Genomic DNA, 20,321 nt, shown 5'->3' with positions numbered 1-20,321 from the left:
GCATATAAATTTATAACCTCTTATTGCTGTAAGATGATTACATGGGTAAGGGTAGGCATTAGGTGCAGTCCCTCTCTGCAGAATTTTCGGGGTTAAAAATTTTCTTACTATCTAGTGCTTCATAAATTTCCAATACCCCTTTAACACACCCACGAAAAAGTGTTTGAAATTTTCAAGTATATATACATGTGTTTAAATCGCGTGGAGCAAATTCCAATTCAAAACTTTGTAATTGGGGTCAATTTTCAACAAGGTCATTTTTCAACGGGTGCAATGACAATGACAATTGGGTGCAGGTCATCAGAGATATGAAAAAAATTCAAGCTGTTAAAAAATGACCCCGGGTATAAATTTCACGACTTTTGGTCTCAATTTCCAACATTGAAAAAGCACCCTCGGATCAATATTCAACGTTGAAAAATGATCAAATAAAAAATTTGACTAGAAGAAATGTTATGGTTTTAAAAATTGAAATGACTAGTATAAAATTACTCTGGTTTACTACCATACAAAAATCAAGTCACTGTCTCTCCAGGAATTAATTATTTGTGTATTTTCCAACTATATTTTCCGACTGTATGCAGCACTACTAATATTCTCTTGCTTTGACAACAGTGCTTCCTAAAACTGTACACTTTTGCTCCATATTAGAATGAGTGTTGTCATCAGGTGAAATGTTGACCAGGTCACTGATAAACTATTGCACACACTCGTCTCATTGTTACCTACTACACTATATAACAATCATAATTATACCAAGATGGAAACCTTAAATTGTTACATGCACCCTTACAGTGGAAAATGTACATCCAAACATTAAATCATTAGATTGATTATAGAATTACTCCATAATAAGTACAGCTTTTACAGTATTTAAAGGCATAAACTGGCGGAACCCAGATTAGATGAGTATAAGTTCAATTAACAGACACAAAATAGAAGGAACATCTCTGAAGTATGAGTACATTTTTATTGTCATCAAATAACAATTCCAATACATTTGGATTTCATAAAATCTATGAAGTAAGCAACGTTAACATAATTTTTGATCACTTTTCTTTAAAACACACACATACCAGTACAATGAAAATATTCTAAATAGCATTAATAACATTTTCTGTCGTCCATGATAATTACATAGTTTTATAAAAATGAACGAACTCTTGTATCAAATCATTCAAATGTATGCATGAAAATTAAAATACCTGTAAACGTTTCAATATAAACTCTAATTAATGACAACTACAAATGACAAAATGCCCATATGCAATTATTTTTAATCCATGATTCCTGTATACAAAGTAAATTTTAAAGGAAGGCGGTCACTCCAAATAGTGGCATGCAAGACAAGAGCAAAAGTTTATCTTGATTGCTGAAAATTTAGTTCGATGTATGACAGGAAAAAACTGACCGCTGCAAATTTAAATGATGCCACTGTATATTTACTGATTGACATAATCAACATCTACATGTATTAAGTACCTTATCAATGTAATGTGCAACATCTGTGGCAAGATAAACAATAACAATCTTAAGTACAAAAATTTGTCCATTAATTTTCATCCAAATCATTCATGTACAGCACAAAATTTATGTGACTGTATCACAATGGTATACAAAAATATTGCTAGCAAGCCATGAACAAATGCCATTACACTAGGATAAAACTATACTAAATGTTTTGGCATATTATTGATATATGAACATGACAAATTTTCAATATTTTGAGATAGTCAACCTTCACCAAGAGGAAAGAGAGATAACTCTAATGAGACAAACCAAACGGATTTTGACAGATTGTTCAGTACTTTCTACATCTAGACAACAAATATATACTGAAGTATGTAAAATGTATGCCTGAACCTTATAAAATAGGATAAGACTAAGTATCTTTACAGCCTATTTTTGACACTAACAAAATTTAAATTAGTTCTCATATTCTTAAACAGTTACAACAAAATACATGTAGTACATGTAATATTAGTCCTTTCTCCGTAGCTACCTTTAACAATGTGTTATTTTGATTTGAACAACCTGCAATTAATAGACACGGCAGTGTATAATATGCGTAAAAATATTAGGTTCAGGTACAATGTATGATGCTGTTTTGGTACTCTAATTTTTAAATCAAATGGGTTTGCTACGAATACCATTCACTGAAAACATCTGTAACAAAATTACACAGTATAAAAGCAAGCCATAGAGTGTAAGAATATTCATGCACTAAAATCATGTCCCTTAAACTGACAAGGGTGGTGGGAGCTTGTGTCAAGGTGTATTAATTAATTGAGTGTTGGCCAATTTCGTTTTGAGGTATTATGTTAATAAACTACAATTTCTCGCTTTTCATAGAGAGAGGGGGCCCAGCGTTCAACATATAGTTGACCCTTCACTAACAGCGTCCTTACAACTGGGATACCTGCTAGCTCTCCTTCAACAAATAAAATATGGCATATGATTTTTTTTTCAACTTAAAAAAAAGTTAATATAAAATATATGGGTCCATGTCCCTGTAATATTATTTTTTCAAAACTCTTAAAAAAAAAGAAAAAAATATATCACAAGTTTGGAATCGTGTTTGCTGCATTGTCGTTTATTAATGGCAGTGTTCATTGACGTCAACCACGACAGCGCGCTTCCAGCCGAAGAAGAAATATCCCGCTCCCGCCCCGAGAAGGACGGCAATACACAGCCAAACGTTGTAAGTCATGAAGACGAGCATCAAACAGTAGCTGACAAACACTTGGATGACATGGAGTAGAGTCTGGGTCAGATGAGAGCCACTGACCATCGATAATCTGAAACGTAAGGAAGAATCCAATGTAAATCTGACAAACTGATAAAATTGGATACTGTAACTAAAAACATAAAAATTTCACAGAATTAACAGATAATAGTGGATAATAATATTTTCGAGATCTTTAGACTATTGAGCATGCTGGTACTTATTTATATATAGTCTTGTCTAATGAGGATTCATTCATGTACAATGACACTATAATGAATCAAATAAGTCTCACTGTTGTATGTACTGGTATGTATCCTGTATACATTTACTTTGATGACAATACAGCCATTATGATTTGATATTGTGATGAAAGTGTTAGCCATATTTATTAAGTAAGAGATATATGGACATTGATTTACCAGAAATAAGTTGTTAGGGCTAAGTTGATGATAAACTTTCAATATATAAGAAGAAATGCATATACAAAGTTAAACTGTTTAATCCTTCTTTTCCAATACATATTCTCTACAATACACTATTAAAATTTCTGTACCATTAATGATAACTAATTTTATACCTTAAATTACACACAGGTATTTATGATTTCATAATTTTCTGCCATCAAATTGTTTAGAAACAATAAATATTGACATATCACTCAATGACATTCATTGTCAACATCAGTTTAGTAATAATCAGGAATCAAAATACAAGTACTAGCTAAGAAAAGACATTGCAGCTATTATAAGATTATAAATATATAAATGAATGGATATCTATGTAGCAAAACGAGAAATACAAAACACACATGCATACAATTATGAAGGTGTATACATATTGCAACAGTTGATATAATATAGGCAATACTCCAGGTATCTATCATCTGAGACCAGAAGAGGAATTCCACCACCACAAAACAGGCTTCAACCAGTCACCAAGGTAACGGGTCGGTTCAAGGTTAAGGTACTTAAAACTAAATATTTGGAAGTAAAAGGTTTCAAATGAAAATGTTGCATCAAGGATTGTTCCATGAGATTGTAAGGACTGCAACTTTGTTGTATATTAATCATTTTGTTAAACACAGTCTGAAATGCCTGTAAATCCACAAAGCTTTATTTGAGCGTACTTATTCTTATCACTAGGTGTCACATTTATGCTGTTTTTATGTTCAAAACTTTCAAGAGGACAAAAGATTTTTTTAAGGGTGGGGTGGGGCTGCATCTTTAAAAATGTATCTTGTTTTTCTGAATGTACTTGCATCAAAGAAGAACTATAGTCAAATTTGGCCCCCATAATTTATTATTCATGTCATAGCACTGTTTGAGACTAGATGGCTGATAAATAAACAAATGCATTCCAAACATGCTTCCCTAATGCTGAAACAATGTCATGGTCAAATCTAACCCCAGTAAATGAACATGATAACCAACTTTTTTATTAGGCCAAGTCTATTCCTCCTAGTGCCAGGAAAATTCTGAGCTATAAAAAGAATTTAGGTCCAACCTTCACCTCTAAACCAGAAAACTGCATAGTTCCACTACCAGATACAATATACCACGGTTTAAAGACCCTAACATATCCTTGTCGTACGAAGACTGATTAAAACGAAAAAAAAATTGTGGTATTAAAAACAAAAAAGTGGAAATCAAGAAAACAACTAAAACTAAACAGAAGGGTACAAAATTAATACAAGTTAATAAATTAACTTAATAGGAATAACCACAACAAAACTGGAGCATTCAAGTTACCTTCCATCAAGTATGGACCTACTGAAAAGCACTTCATCGCTGTATAAAATAAAACAGGTTATGCATCAGGTTCTTTAATGTATAAAATACACCAGGGACGTTCTGATTAACTGCCATTAGTAATTACAGGTAATTGATCAATCTTACATTCTGTGCCTATTTGATCACGGAGTCTACAGAGACCCCATTTCCATGTATCAGGTCACAAGTCAGGAGAAAAAATCAGATAAATTAAGCTGGAAGATGTTTCTGAAGCTCACTTCCTACTGTTTAAAGCTTTTCAGTACAAATAAGCTACATGTGGTTAATACAGTCAAACTTCGTTATCTCGCACTCAATCGGACTGTCTAAAAACTTTGAGATATTCGAGAGTAAAATACTTAAAAAATAAGTAGTTGGGACTTACAAATCACTTCGACATATCCATTGTATACATTCGAGATATCAAAGTTCAACCGTATATGGTTCTATAAAGGCTTACATGTCACTCTTAAATTATAATTCTGCAGCATATACATCATTTCTCACTACCCAATACCCCACTGAACCCAACACCTTACTTTGTAGCAGACATGCTATGATAATTAGGTTTTCTCAGGGCTAGGGATTTGATGGGTGTTGAGAAACATGTATCAATGGTGTTGAGAAACATGTATCAATCTACATCTAGCATAATATAAAAGCAGATATTTTCAAATGGTGATAAAAAAAAGTCACCCAATTGATTGGTTCTCTTTTGGTTTGTAATCTATAGAAATTCCATTGCTGAAAGTTAAAATAACCAGGGATTTCTTATAAACATTGCATTGATTTATGATCTGATAATATCAATTTCATAAATCTTATTGAAGTCTTTCATTACAAATACATTTTCTTCCACAATAATAATTTTCTACACTGAGTTTGAATCTGTTATTCTAATAGTTCAAATTAGTTTTCCTTTAATTGTCTCAATCCTTTCTCCATCTTCAGTAGCTTAACACCATGTGTATATTAAAGCTGACATGAATTCATAAATATGGATTATTTTCTGTTTATCTCTGACTACCGCCATATTAGTTGTCAATTTCTATTGTTCTGCTAATCACTACACCCCCTTACAAAGGTCAAAAGCACTATTTATGCTTCACTGCATTCAGGTATTTCTTTCATCGGAATTCGTTACACTGGACGGAAAGCTTTAAATAAACGCGCCTTGAACAAAAATAATATGACACCACTGCAGTGGTAATTAAGGTATATCCAATGAAAGTTAATTCCTTCTCCCTGCCATGAAGGCCATGAAGGCGCATAGGGTCGGTACATATCCCCGGTTTCCATGGTGCTAAGCAGATAAGAGTCATTGACTCTTGGATGTGACACCAGTCCATCGCAGGTTAACTCCCAGCATATACCAGTAATTTCAGCTGGGTGGACTGAGACAATGTAGATAAAGTACCTTGTCTAAGTGCACAACAGCAGGGTTTGAACCAGCGACCTTTTGGATACTGGCCTAACCCTATGACCACTGAGCCATGTACTGCATATCCAATGAAAGACGAAACAAAACATTGGATAGATGAAACAAAACAGAATGAAATCCAGGTGTGCATATTTCAAAAATTTTTGATCATTGTAGAACACTCTCCTGTGTTGTATTTTATAATTTTGCACATGTGCAAAACACACACTGTAGCAGATTGTGCAGTGACAGCATGCAGGGCTTTAGAAAATGGAGTGTTTTTTAGAAACTGATAAAAGCGATGTTACGTTGTTCATACATTCTTGGATTTACTATCACTTATCTACTGTGTTGGATGTAGTGTGGCTGGGGTCTACAATAATATGGAGACATTATGCACTCTGTATAAATAACACAAGTTCGATGTGCATGTGAAGTAAGACAACATAGTACTGTATGTGCAAGATATTGCAGAAACATTGGAATTTCTATCTAAGAATACACCGGTACCATCTTTTATTTTTTTTTGATTGTAGTTTCCTTTATTCATTTCTACAAGCACATAACTACATTGTGTAGTTCTATCATTTGGAAGTCTGTGCAACCTAAATGCCTCAGTTCGAAAGCAACCGACCATAACTTTCTCGGCCAGTATATACACTCCAGCGACAGTTGAGGAGTGATCGAAACTAATGTGGCGATCAAATGCTTTTTATGAATCCATGTAAGCTTTAATGTAAAATGTATTTCAAAGCTTTAAATGTAACCGTTTATCACATTTTACAGGTGCAATTAAAAGATGTACAAGTAGTACATGAATAACCTGTGCACTTGAATTCTGATTTAATTTCATTAACTAAAAAGCAAAAAAAAAATGTTTATCTTTTTTACTCTCATAAATTATTTGCATCAATTCCTAGAATTATAAGTTTGATTATTTGTCCACTTTGGCAGTACCTGCTTTTGACCTGAGGGTCTGACAGTCCCTTGGTTCCGATGGTCACTTCCTGGTACTTGGACCCCGATACCAGCGCTCTCTTAAGGAGGTACTCGCGCAAAACCTTCAGACCCTCATACAAAACAGCAAGACAGAAGATGACGATACAGGCCCCGACCATTCCTACAACACATTACAAACCATTCAAATTGGAGTATCACTCTTGATTGCTCCCCTTTATTACCTGTAACAATGCAAAAACACAAAATTAAACCTAGATGTTGAAACAATGTGTTACCTGCCACTGACTTGGTCTGAACCCCCTCAAATAAAATGTATTCACAGTTGCCCGTATGGAAGAACATCTAAAAGAAGAAGAAGAAAAACTATTAATCTTTACAAAGAAATTCACAATAAGTCAGTTAGGCAATAAAATCATAATGTAAAATGAATGAAGATATATGGTGTGAAAAATGCAATAAAGGTATTGCCTTCAATTTTATAATATTACACAGGCTATAAGAAATTAATATTTAAATTTTCATGAACCGCAGTATCAGGTCAAATGCTGCTGCATTGATTAATTTTTTTACCTTTGCAAATCTTGCAATAAAATCTAAAATAAAAGACCTATTTGCTGCATTATATTTTTTTGGCCTGAGAAAAATTCAATTTAGAAAATTATTTAGAAGTTCCTTTTCCACAGATATGACCATTATGAGATTTGCATTTCTCCCTGATCTGAATTTTTGAGCATATAGTGCATGGTCAGTTTTAGCTACATTTGCATGATAATTAAAAATCACAAGTTGTTCCATATTAGTTCTTGATAATAAGATGCATTAAAGATTTTTCCTTTGTATTCCAAATTAGAATTTTGCACCCTTCAGTCATAGATCCAAAACTGGTCTCAGGACCACTTTTCTAGAAGTTCTAATATACACACTATGAACAAACTGTGAAACTTTTACAGATGGACTGACTCTGCTCAACAAGTGATCTAAGAAACTCCCTAGAGCTTATGGTGAGCTAAAAACCTCTAAGCTTCTTTATACTTACAGCCATCCCATTGCCACATTCATCAGAACCATTCATTGACATGTGCATACCATGGCCCATATCATGGCCCATACCACCGGACCCGTGATCATGGCCAGTGCCCATGTCCATCCCCGTGCTGTTGTGATGCATGTGATGATCATGGGTCATTCCTGTCATCCCTGTGGAATTCATGTCCATCATCATCGACATTGTCTGTAAATTAAACAACACAGCTGTATAGATCACAATGCTAAAACATAAATAACTCCCCTTGTTAAGTTGTAACCCTGGATAGTTGATGATGATTTTTTTGTGCATAATCAACATTTTGTTTTTAAGTTACTGGTTAATGCTTTTCAGTGTTTGATACACAATATAAAAAAAATAATAATGAAAAAAGATTTCCCTTTCTTCCTATGATATGAGTTAAGAATACTACAACATGGTTCATTCAGAATTTAAAAACCTTTTTACTGTTTTGTAAACCTTCTAATTCAAACCTAAATGAATTATGAATACTGCACTAGATGTTTGGATGTCAATGAGAGAAAAAATCCAGAAAGAAATATTTCTTACGTTCTACATACGGCACATGTACGGTAAATCAAATTCTTGAAAAAGTGTCTTATTTCTGAAAACTGGTGACATTGAATTTTGAAATTCAAGCAGCAGTATATATATTTTTTTTTCAAAAATAAACTTTCAAGCACTTTTTAGTTTTTTTTTTCTGAGACCAATATTGTAGAGACCAATTCCTGTGTTAGTACTAGGACTGCCAACGAGTACTGAAAGACTAAAATTGCTTGGGTTCTTGACTAATGCTTGGTCACTTGGTCATGCTGATCATCAACAAAAAACTTCTAAGTTGGATACTCATTGTACAGTTGACAAAATTAGAAATATCTCATTAATATTTCACAACAAATCAAAGTAGAGCAAATAAAATAGCCACTTTCTTTGCTCCATATTCTTGGTCTGTCAGTTACAGTTATACAATTATTTACTGAAACAAGACACATGTTGGGTCATGCCTTAGGTTTTATATTTATCTCAATAACATGTCTATATTGGTCTATATAAAAAAGTTTCAAAAAAATTTGAAATCCAAAACATTTACGGTAGTTCAAATAATTAACAGCTATAGTTTGGGGTAAACTAACATTGCCTCTGGTAGAAGGCTACTGCCTTTCTAGCCTAAAGTGAATCAAAGTCCAACTAATACATAACCTTAAGTTTGTTTGTTGTGAGATAACAACTATGCAGCCAGACTTCTTAAAACATTTTTAATTAATAATTTATGTTTCAATTTAGAAAGACAAACTGTAGGTTCCATGTACTCAGATTTGGAATCAAATCAACAGGCAAAACTTGATCCAATTAGTTTTGGTTCAAATCTAAATTTACTTTCTATTTTAATGGATAAAGTCAACAAATGACATAATTCCTTTACATAATTTCTTGGAGAGTAATACACACCCAGATATAAAATTTCTATGATTTTTTAGAAAGACTTGCTGAAAAACTTGAAATATGTTGATAACATACTTAACTCAATTTGTTTATTCCAAGGCACAACAATATCTGTTTAGGATAAAAGTTGGTATTTGGGGCACCTGATACTGTGAGGTAATTAAGACCAAGACTAAACGTTTAACAATTAAAGCCTGTCTTCCGTTAAAAACTTCACTGATAAATTTCATGAGGGGAAAGCCCTCTACTCAAACAACCCAAATAGATAGAGGACTAGTAAAAAACTCTATCAGCTGGTTCTGTGACACCTGAAGATAATGCATCACCTGTCCAAACTATCAATCAAAGTACTGAAGTACTGACGGGAGTTGATTTTATCCATTATCATTTATTCAAAATCAACGATATGTGATTTTGCATGGCAAGTAGTATCAGGAATCGAAATATTTCTGAGAAATTGTATGGATCCAGGCAAGATTGAATTCTTGTCTTGTTCAACCAAATGCTCGACTGTCTCCGTTTATCTCCGAGAAGAAAGAGAGACTCCGTTTTGTCGGATATTAACGGAGACAGCCAAGCGTCTGGTTGAACGAGACTACATCGAACTCTAGCGTAGGAATACATACGACTTTAAAAAATATCTAAACTGTTTGTACAATTTAAAATCTTATTATTTTTATGGTATTAATAAATAAGTTTTCTTGAAAAACAATGCTTCAGAATACATAGCATCGAATTTATCGATTTTTCAAGAACTAAGTGTTGTCAGCGGTACTGATTTGTGCTTAGGTCCAAACACTGTTTCACTTTCGCTTTGCCCGAGTAAGAGCATAGGAGAGTTGATTAAAATCAACTCCCAAAAACAGTTACGCAAGACAATTTGGTCCGAAGCTTTGTAGGAGAATGGAAGGTCCATGCAACTCCCACTGTATTATATATCATTTTATTTCCATCAAGAATATATAACTACTATGAAGGTAATTTATGTATCAATACATACAATATTAATGCAGCTTCATGTGCTTTATGTGCATGAATTTACATTTCCTAATTATATGTTGAATCAAGTGTTTACAGAAAAGAATTTTTTTTTTTTTATTAGGAGGAAATTTATAAAGATCGTTAATTGAATGCCACATTCTTGATCTATGCTTCCACATGTATTTATCTTTTAAGCAATTTATCTCCAACTCTTCAATCAGGTTAAAAGCAATTCATTAGTTACGCTAAATCATCTGAAAGCATAAAAATATAGTAAGTGCATGAATGTTCACTGTTTCAATAAATGGGCAGAGACCTAAACGAATTGAGAAATTAGACTACGCCCCAAGAAAACCAAACCAAAGGTTGACCATCTGTGAAAACAAAGAACTTGAAGAAAACCAAAAAACCCCCCAAAAAACCAAAACCAGATCTACTTTGTAAGTCTGCCTAAATAAGGATACAAATTTTAAAATTGATCCATCTGCTGATATACATGTAAAAAGTACGAATAAATGGAAATAAATTGTCCACCTCTGAAAATTACAAAATATCTAAAAAATTTTAAATTTATTAAATCAAATGTTCACAAAATTTGATATTACTTATTTAAGTCTTTCACTATCGGCTGATCATCTTAATATGTACTCTTTTAAATTTTTTACATGAAATGCAATTTTTCTTTTCAAGTTTCAATCAATTCATTAAAAGTCCAAGCCCAAATTAATATATCTGATCGCTGGATTTTTCTGAATTCATTATTTTATTCGGTTAACCCTTTGTTGAATATCTAGGCACACAAAACCACAGAATATTTACTGAATTATTTATAACTAAAATCATTTCAAAAGTTATATCTATTAAAAACTCAAATCTTTTCTCAAATTTATTGGGTCAATAAACTTCAATATATGGTTAAACTGATTTTCTTTGATAAGATCTGTAATGATTGCCTGGATATTTAGCAATCTTGCAACATAGAGACCAAGTCCTGATCTCTGTGTTAGCACAGCATGAAAACAATGTTTTCTGGCACAGATTTTTGGGAGCCAACACAGGACATGGGCAATAACAACAGAAACATTTCCTGCTGAAGTCAAAACTTCACACAACTGCATGGGTTCATTGTGTGGAAAATATCTGTTACCTGAATGATCAATTTCTTTTCTTTCACACATTCAAGCATTTACAAGTGAATGTATAAAACTTCATAATTATGCAGTCATACATTACAAAATATCAATAAAGATAAATGAAAATTAAAAACCTATCATCCAAGCGTACAATTTTCAATAATCTCTAGAAAAATACCTTTTTGTTTCAAAAAGAAACAATACATTATACATATTAGACAGAGTGAATTTATCATTATTGTTTTTTCAAACTTGAATTCAATCTAAATAAATTGAAAATAAATACCATATATATTAAATGATTTGATAATGATATGACCTTCATCTTGTGCAAATGATCTCAGGTCAGGGTCATTATACATCCTACAGTCATGAACAAGGTCTAAATTTTGATCAATCTTTTTTAAAAGGTTTAGAACAAGGCAATCAAGCTGGATGACTGATAATATTACTAATAATTCCTGTATTTCCCTCCCCATCCCCAACATAGCTTGCAGAGAAAAAATACCAATGTTCACTATTAGCTTGTGTAAGAAGTGATAGCTATGAAGTAGGGGATCCTAAAGACAAGCGACATGTAGTGTATCTGTCTGTTCACAAAAAAGAAATACATGTACATGTAATTACAAGGATAAAAATTAAAAAAAAAGAATGATAAAGGTAAGCTTATAAAATTATACTGAATTAATGTTTCTTGATCTTCTTGAAGAGCATCTTTTTCATCAATCATTGCATTACATAAAGGAAAGAGATGGGGTCATCTATGCATGCACACAAACACATAACAGTTAATACACTTCTTTTTATTTATATTGGGAGTAGTGAAGATTTTAAGAACATTCTAGATATCCTGAATACTGATGAACAAAACTTTTCATTGTGTTGAAAAGATAATCCTTTTGCAATGTTTTATAATCATTCAGCTCATGTTATCTATATTTTTAATCTATTGCATTATATTTACATTTTCCAGTGTCTTTGCCTGTGATAACACTACGTATCGATTTTGTACTATATAACCCATAATACAAATGATGCCAAATTGAGGTGCCAGCGGGGTTTGCTTATTTATATTTAAATATTTAATCGTATGATAGCTTAAAATTATATAAATATAAGTAATTTTTTTCAGAAGTTTTCAGAAATTAAAATCCTAGCAATATGCACACCTCTCGTAAATAATTGATCTGCAAAAGAACAACTTTTCATCTTGAAAACTGTAGGAGTATTTATCGGTACAATAGGGGTAACCTGCATGAATATGCAATATTTTGCCAAAAAATGACAAAGTTCACAGCTGGTATTTTTTTCATAAATTATAACAATAAAAGCAACAGATGAAATAAACTTGTCACTTCAACATAAAAATTGTAATATTTTACTTTTCAATTAACACAAAATAGTAAATGGTAATTATTGTACATGTATCAATAAATTGAATTCATTGTGGAAGTTGTACATTAATTCATTACAATGGAATCCCTATTTCACAAGTAAAATTCTTAGAAATTGAAGATTTACCTGAGTGGTCCCTAACACCTATTACACGATACACCTGCCTCTAAATGGGATATGATTGATACGAGCCTGACTGTTACTTCATAGAGTCCAAGAGAGAGTTATATTATCAAGCCCACAGATGAACAAGATCGTACACAGCAAATATTTACTAAACAGTGGCGTTTTGTATTTTCAGCACTTCACTCAAGTATGTAGACTGATAAATGTGACCGAGGCAGGTATAGTAGAAGTGCAAAGGGGAAATGAATCAGAGAAACAGACCAATTGATATTAACATTTCCCATCTTTTTTGCTACATCTTGAGATTTCTATCAATTCTTCCTCTGTTTATTTTTAATTGACAATTGTCATCAAGAGGATGTGATATGACGTTCCAAATGACTCGTTTCATACCAATGTCCTAAAATTTGTCTACCGTACTTGTAGCTAGTATTAAACTTGTTTATATATTGCTTGAATAAAATGTTGTTGAACATGTATTGGTCTTAAATTGTGCATATCTTTGTTCAAGTGGCTGTCAGAGATAATATCTCCCCTCTGTCTGTCTGGGGTTAACCTAGGGATCTCAAAAGAGATACAGCTACACTTTTTACCAAAGAAATGATTCTGTTTATTTTCCTCAATAATATTGTCACCAAAGAATATATATTACATAGATATGTAATAACTTATACTTTTAGTGTTTTTGTGAATAACTAAATAGAAATTATTAAAGTTCATATTAACAAAACACATGAGACTCCAAATATGACTTTCAAAATATACATATGTATAATGACTCTCCCAATATTCCCCAAAATATATCTGAGTTTCTCATCAATTTGAACACCCCATCTTGGTACCAAAATCAAGTGTGCGAGCACTGAGATCTATTTATACCTATTCTGGGATCTACAACCCGAGTGATCAACAACTGAAAAACAGCCTTGTCATTATATAATTCTGGACCTTAAATGTGTAAACATGACATCTAGAGGGTACCTTTCTATAGTCCCATTGCACAAAGTTGTAAAACTGAGACAGCGTATGAAATTTGATAGCATAAGATTAAAATGGCAGTACACATGTACTGAGAATTTTAAATGTACTTCATGCAGAAAAGTACACAGGTACTGAGAATTCTAAATGTACTCCATGCAGAAAAGTACAAGGACTGTTAAATTAAAAAAGTCAAAATGCCTGATCCCCTCCAGAAAGACCGGACTTCCTGTGCATAACACACCTGTCTGATTATTGAATATCAACAGATAACAGGTGTTTGTCACCTGATCATACATTTGCCTTTCTATTCAATTACAGCAGTACAGCTGTCCTCCTCCAAAAAACGTCAGCAATAACGATGACTGCATGCAGATTGATAAAGATTTGTTAGCTTTACTATAATGCTTATCACAAGAAGGATTCAGATTTGTCTGCCTCATCTAAATAATGAAATAAAATGACAACACAAGGTGTTGCTCATAAGGTTGTAAACAAGTTCATTGCCTTGATAATTTACAGTACCTTTATTCAGTATATACAATTTGAGTTTATTGTATCCAATCTGAGTCTATTGTATCTTTTGATATCAACAAGGGATACAGGACAAGACAGGGTCCCCATTCAGACAATACATTTGTTTATCAGCTTATATATTTATTTTTGTTTCTTATACATGTACTTTTATCATGTTTGGGTCAATTGGCTCTTATTCCCCACAACCAATTACTGTCCTTTTCTACTAAAAATATTTGAAGGTAATATATAGCCGTACACTGCCTGTTTATTGCCACATATGTAAACTTGATTTCAAAAGGAATTGATATGGTTGACCTATTTCTTCAAAGATTAGCACAGCTGAATACTGTCATCCAAACAGAATGTTTACGAAATCTATAATCTAAGGAGACCAAAAGCTAAATAAGAGAATACCTGCCATAAAATCATACCTTGAGGTGACAGTTAACTTAAACAAATTGAAAGATTGAAAGTTTCATAAAAAAAATATTTCAAAACAGACTGACACAGAGCAACAATCACAAAGCACACCTATAGCTAAGATAAAACCACAGTTCTGTATGATTAAACATAACTGTAGATTGATGGTTTAATAATTGTTTTAATAAATCTTGTGTAAATAAAAATAAACCTATAATGAATGACTAAATTAGAATTAAAAGGGGGGGGGGGAGAAAAGAATTTTTCAAGCTTAATTTTGATCATGATGTGATTCAACATTTAACATTATAAACAGTACACAATGACCCATCTAGTGTGCAAGATCTCATTGTGTCATTCTAAAAATCATGACCCATTACCATCAATCAATTCATTTAGACATAATAAATAATGGATTTATTCTCTGAGTTTTAAAAAGAAAAGAAATATAGAATCAAAATTTATATAATAGAAGGTACTACAAATACCCCAAAATCTGAATCCTAATGCCTACATGTAAAATTTCAATAGTAAGAAAGCAGTGAAGAACTAATAGATCTTCTTTCAGAGTAAAACAATCTGTACATACTGTTGATGACATATTCATCATGTGGCCCATAATGTAAAGAAGACAGAGCAGCACAGCAGCCCAAAACTTGAATCTGGTTGGTCGTACACAAGATCTAACGCGTTCCCTGTCAAACTTGAATTGGGTCAGGCGGAGACCGAACTGTTGAATGCAGTCTATGGTGAATAAGATCCTCCCCTTTCTTGAATATCCTTGACTGATTTCGGTTCTTATGTTCTCAACCAGGATGTTTTACCTGTATATACGTGTACATGCATGATAAAATAATGTAATTATTGGCAGCATTTAGTTTTTATCACGAACACTTTAAAAAATATATCTATTTCATGCTATTGGTGTTTTCCCTCTGCATCTCAAAATACATGTATACATAAGACCGTGACTGTCAGCATTTAAATTCCACAACAAATAATTTAGGGAATAAGTGAAGTTTAAAAATAACGATCATGCAAAGCTCTCATGCGCAGATACATGAATGTGGGTTATTTTTTGGAAAAGTTACAGTGATCAAATTAATAATGAATCATAACCGACCATTTTTCAATGTCTACTTTCAGTTGATTGGTATTAAATAATATTGTAAACAACACTAGATGGTGAGCAATTGTCATCAGTAAAATTACTGGTATGTAGATAACAATTTAAATGATTCATCATGAACAGGATGGATGAATCTCATTGAGAAAAAAAAGTTAAAATATCATTTTTGAAAAAGAAAACAACTTTACATCTATAGTAAACCTACTACCAGGTAACAGAATCTTGTATTGAGAGATCTATAGAAGAAATCCATTTTTTGCAAATAGTACAGGTATTAAACTTACTTACCTAAAAATACCTAATACTTGGAATCTTATTTCTATATTTCTTGCCTTTACAGCAAAAATAGATCAAAGACAAATCTATGAAAATCTAAAGTCAGACACGTTCTTAATAAATCTGCTCTTGAAACCAAGTTAAACTATTCTGTGGCCTTTTTCAACTTATTAATTGTTATCTTTATCTAAAAATATTATGAATGGCAATTTATGCATAAAAAATAAATGGGCATAACTCCAAAAAAAAGTTCTGTATCAAATAAGAATTTCCTGCAAGAACAGAAAACTACACATTATTCCTCATCAACTACAAATTGTTGAAGTTATGTTCTACTTTGGTCTTTGAGATTTTCACTGACAAATTGTCTCAGTAGTATGGCCAAACTTTTGATTACAAAAGGGCCATAAGTCTCCAAAAAATAATTTAATCTGAATTTCATGTAAATATAAGTATGCATATATCTACACATTATGCTCTTATTAACATCATAAAGTTGACGCAAACTTTTGCTAAGCAATTCAAAATGTACAGTGCTTTAAAAAAAGTGATTGAAGTTAAAAAAGATTTTAAATTCATCAAATTAATTTAACCTTTGATTAACTTAACCTGTCTGTGGAATAAAATAATTGATATTTTATTACAACTTTTAGATAACACGTTGAGACCATTCTCAAACTTCGGTCTAAGAGTCATATGAAAATATAAGTCTAAAATATGTTAACTAGCCAATAATGAATATATATATGACAGTGTATTCAAAGTGTACAGTACATTTTCATCCAAAGCAACAACTATAGAGTGTAACTTTATAAATATATATATATTTCAATTATCGAAAAATTTCTTGTAAAATTTCTTAAAGATATACTTGGATTACATTGCAAAGCATCTAATGCTTGTTGTTTGGCAGAATTAAACAGGTTACCACTTTGGTCTAAAATATTATTCTCAAGCATTAAATATTGGAATCACTTGATAACGTTTATTCTTTGGCATTTAAATTATATCAGGGAACAATCAATTCCAATTCCTGGATTAAGAAAATTTATGGCATCCTAGATAATTTGGGATTTTCAAACATTCGTAATTATAAAAGCACAATTCTATGGTGTTCTGATGGGGCCACTACGACCTTTGCACTTTGCGAAGGCAAAAATGCGATGGCGAAGGAGCGAAAGTTCGAAGATGCGACGGCAAAGCACGAAGATGCGAATGCGAAGTTGCGAAGGTGAAGAGGCGATACTACTATACTACTATCGCTCCTTCGCCTTAGCAACTTCGCACTCTCGCCTTCGCATCTTCGCGCTTTCGCCTTCTCCTTTTAATAATTGTGGAGCTCTTTACCGTTTAAAGACAATTTTAGCTGTATAAAAGGACATCTGAGGCAGACGATAATTTTTTTAGAATTTATTCTCAACAGCCTGCACAGATCCATAACTTTTTCTAGGGGGGGGGGGTCGATGGATGCTTATATTTGTCAGGGGGTGGGGGGGAGGGGGGTCTGAGACATATTTTGGAGATTTTATTATATATAATTAATAAAATTAAATTTTCCGGGGGGATGGGATCCGGACCCTCTCTCCCCCTTTACTGCATGTGTGAAGTTATTAATATTGAATTTTTCGGGGCCGGACCCCCCTTTCCCCCTCTAAGTCCATACATGAGCAAGGAGTGTCGAATAATGAAATTAGAATGTTACTGTGTTTGATCCATGGTAAACAGACAGTTGGTAAGTGACAAGAGTCTGGAAGTGCATATGTTTACATTATGGCGGACATTACGTTTTATGTAAGTATATAATGATTAGGCATAGCCAGCACTGGTAAACATATATGTCACATAACACATTAAAATATTTATAACATTCATAGTAAGCACAATGGCCTAGCGCATGCGTACCAATAATATCATGGATGAATCGGAAAACCCTGGCGAGTACGCTGCCTGCATCAAATTCTATGTAATCTACCGAGACTTTCTAAATGCTATCAAAAAAGGCGAAGGCGAAAGCGCGAAGTTGCGAAGGCGAGAGTGCGAAGTTGAGAAGGCGCGATAGAAGTATCGCTCCTTCGCCTTCGCATATTTGCCGTCGCATATTCGCACTTTCGCTCCTTTGCCATTGCACTCTCGCACTTTCGCCTTCGCAACATCGCACTCTCGCTTCTTCGCCCTAAAGGCGAAAGTGTGAAGGTCGAAGTGGCCCCATCAGAACACCATACAATTCAACACTTTTTACCAAACATAAAGCAAAGAATTGTTGACCAATGTATCCAAGAGTAATCATCAAAAATTTTTGGCTCAGGAAAACTTTCATTTTTTTACAAATTTTATATGAGAAAAAGAAGTCCTTATGTTGATATACTCAGGAAAAGGTCGGAGAGATCCTCTATTAGTAGAATAAGATTAAGTGCACATAAACTTGCAATAGAAAGTGGTAGATATAATGCCACATTTAGGAATGAAAGATATTGTATTGCTTGTAAAACTGGTGCAATTGAAGATGAAACTCACTTTCTTTTTCAATGTAAAGCCTATTCTCATCTAAGGAACAGCTATTTTAGTAATTTTTATAACATAATTAAAATAAATATTGCCAATAACTTTGACAAAGAAAGATACATTTTACATTTATGTTTAAATAGTGAAATACATACTATTTTAAATATTACCGTTAAATTCATTAATTAATATCTGAATTTCCATTGTTCTTTCCCACTGTAAGCCCATACGGAGAAGCTGCAAATATTTCTCTATAATCGCAATTGCTCTGTCTGTATACTATGACGTCATAAAGGTGTAACGTTATATACTTTCCATGACATTATAGATTAAACCACTATACGATACATCATGTGTTTTTCTCCAACTCCATTAAAATTGACGTATTTAATACTAAAACATGTTTTTTGATAACATTTTAAAGGAATTACTGTTATATCATATCATTGATTCTGTTAACAAATCTATGTGAATTAAAAAGATACATTACAAAGTCTGAATGTTTACTTTTGATGTAATAGCTAAATGTCAAGGTCTAGGCTAATTAATACAGGGTATTTGCGAGTGGTAAAATGCAAATATAAGTAATAAACAACGATTATTTAGTGAACATGGCGTTATGAATAGCAACTGCTCTGCTGGCATATTTTCCATGATGCGCTAGCGCGCATCATGGAATATGCCAACAAAGCAATTGCTATTCATAACGCCATGTTCACTAAATAACGTTGTTTATTTCTTAAATGACTGCTTTGAACCAGGGATGTATATACTATAGCATATACATCCCTGGGAAATGTTAAACTGATCTATATAGATTAGTAAACATATATATACTGTACATGCAGTTATTGTAAACATACAATGATGTTCCTGTATATCCATTGGGCCTTTGCCAATTATTGTAATTGTGTTTCAATAAAATATTGTATTTGTACAAACTTCAAAATGGTCTTTTCAATAATTTAAGTTTGATTTAGAAAGGGCATATATTCACTATTACTTGTATAATGTTTTATGTTCATTGGATGTTGTATGTCAACAGTCTTCATGTTGCCCCTTGAGGGCCCTTAATTGGTTAATAAAGAAATTGAATTGAACAGTTGAATTGTATAACCAGGAAAATACCTGATGGATAAAACAACGTTGTACTACTTTACTTCTGACAAAGTGTCTGAATGAAAAAAGTGCAAAAAAGAATAATATTTTGTCCCAGCTGCTCTTCAGGTTAATATTTTAGATGCAATTTAATAATAATATGGCCCATATAGACTAATAGAGACGACCTATTAACTAGGCCTAGGAACAACAGATTATTTAGTTTGTTCTGGTCGTGAAATGAAAAATACTTACGTTTGCTTAATCATTTGATTTCAGAATGAGCAAATTAATCTTTCATTCACGATTTCTAGCGTAAGTCATGACCATGCAACAACAACTTTCAACTTGAGTTGAAAGGTTAACAAAATTGAGGGCACGTTTTCGAATTGTAATAGT

The 20,321-nt window shown here is 32.7% G+C and overlaps 1 protein-coding gene across 6 annotated transcripts; it reads right to left on the bottom strand.

Annotated features, from left to right (window-relative positions):
• Window positions 1-951: 951 nt before the first annotated feature.
• Window positions 952-20,268, bottom strand: LOC128192245 (high affinity copper uptake protein 1-like). 6 transcript variants are annotated; one of them, XM_052864797.1, is made up of 8 exons: window positions 20,178-20,268; window positions 15,507-15,741; window positions 7,914-8,108; window positions 7,153-7,219; window positions 6,875-7,037; window positions 5,194-5,241; window positions 4,477-4,515; window positions 952-2,798 (listed from the first exon to the last, which is right to left on the bottom strand). In XM_052864797.1, exons 2-8 carry the CDS (start codon window positions 15,534-15,536, stop codon window positions 2,597-2,599), a joined length of 744 nt encoding a protein of 247 aa, XP_052720757.1. In that variant the 5' UTR covers window positions 15,537-15,741; window positions 20,178-20,268; the 3' UTR covers window positions 952-2,596. The 6 variants fall into 6 exon arrangements, with proteins under 6 accessions (XP_052720757.1, XP_052720760.1, XP_052720761.1 ...); XM_052864800.1 differs by lacking the exon at window positions 4,477-4,515; XM_052864801.1 differs by lacking the exon at window positions 5,194-5,241.
• Between the last annotated feature and the right edge of the window lie 53 nt (window positions 20,269-20,321).

Source organism: Crassostrea angulata, chromosome 7, assembly GCF_025612915.1.
Source record: "Crassostrea angulata isolate pt1a10 chromosome 7, ASM2561291v2, whole genome shotgun sequence".
NCBI lineage: Eukaryota > Metazoa > Mollusca > Bivalvia > Ostreida > Ostreidae > Magallana > Magallana angulata.
The sequence above is the reverse complement of the archived record's forward strand: the minus strand, read 5'-3'. Positions and strand labels throughout refer to the sequence as shown.

Excerpts from the sequence above, each read along its gene's own strand:
- LOC128192245 (XM_052864797.1), bottom strand. The coding sequence starts at position 15,536 with ATGGGCCACATGATGAATATGTCATCAACA. Across the intron at positions 8,109-15,506 it reads TGATGAATATGTCATCAACA|ACAATGTCGATGATGATGGA; the intron begins GTATGTACAGAT and ends TTTAATTTACAG. Across the intron at positions 5,242-6,874 it reads GACCCTCAGGTCAAAAGCAG|CAATGGAATTTCTATAGATT; the intron begins GTACTGCCAAAG and ends TTTAACTTTCAG.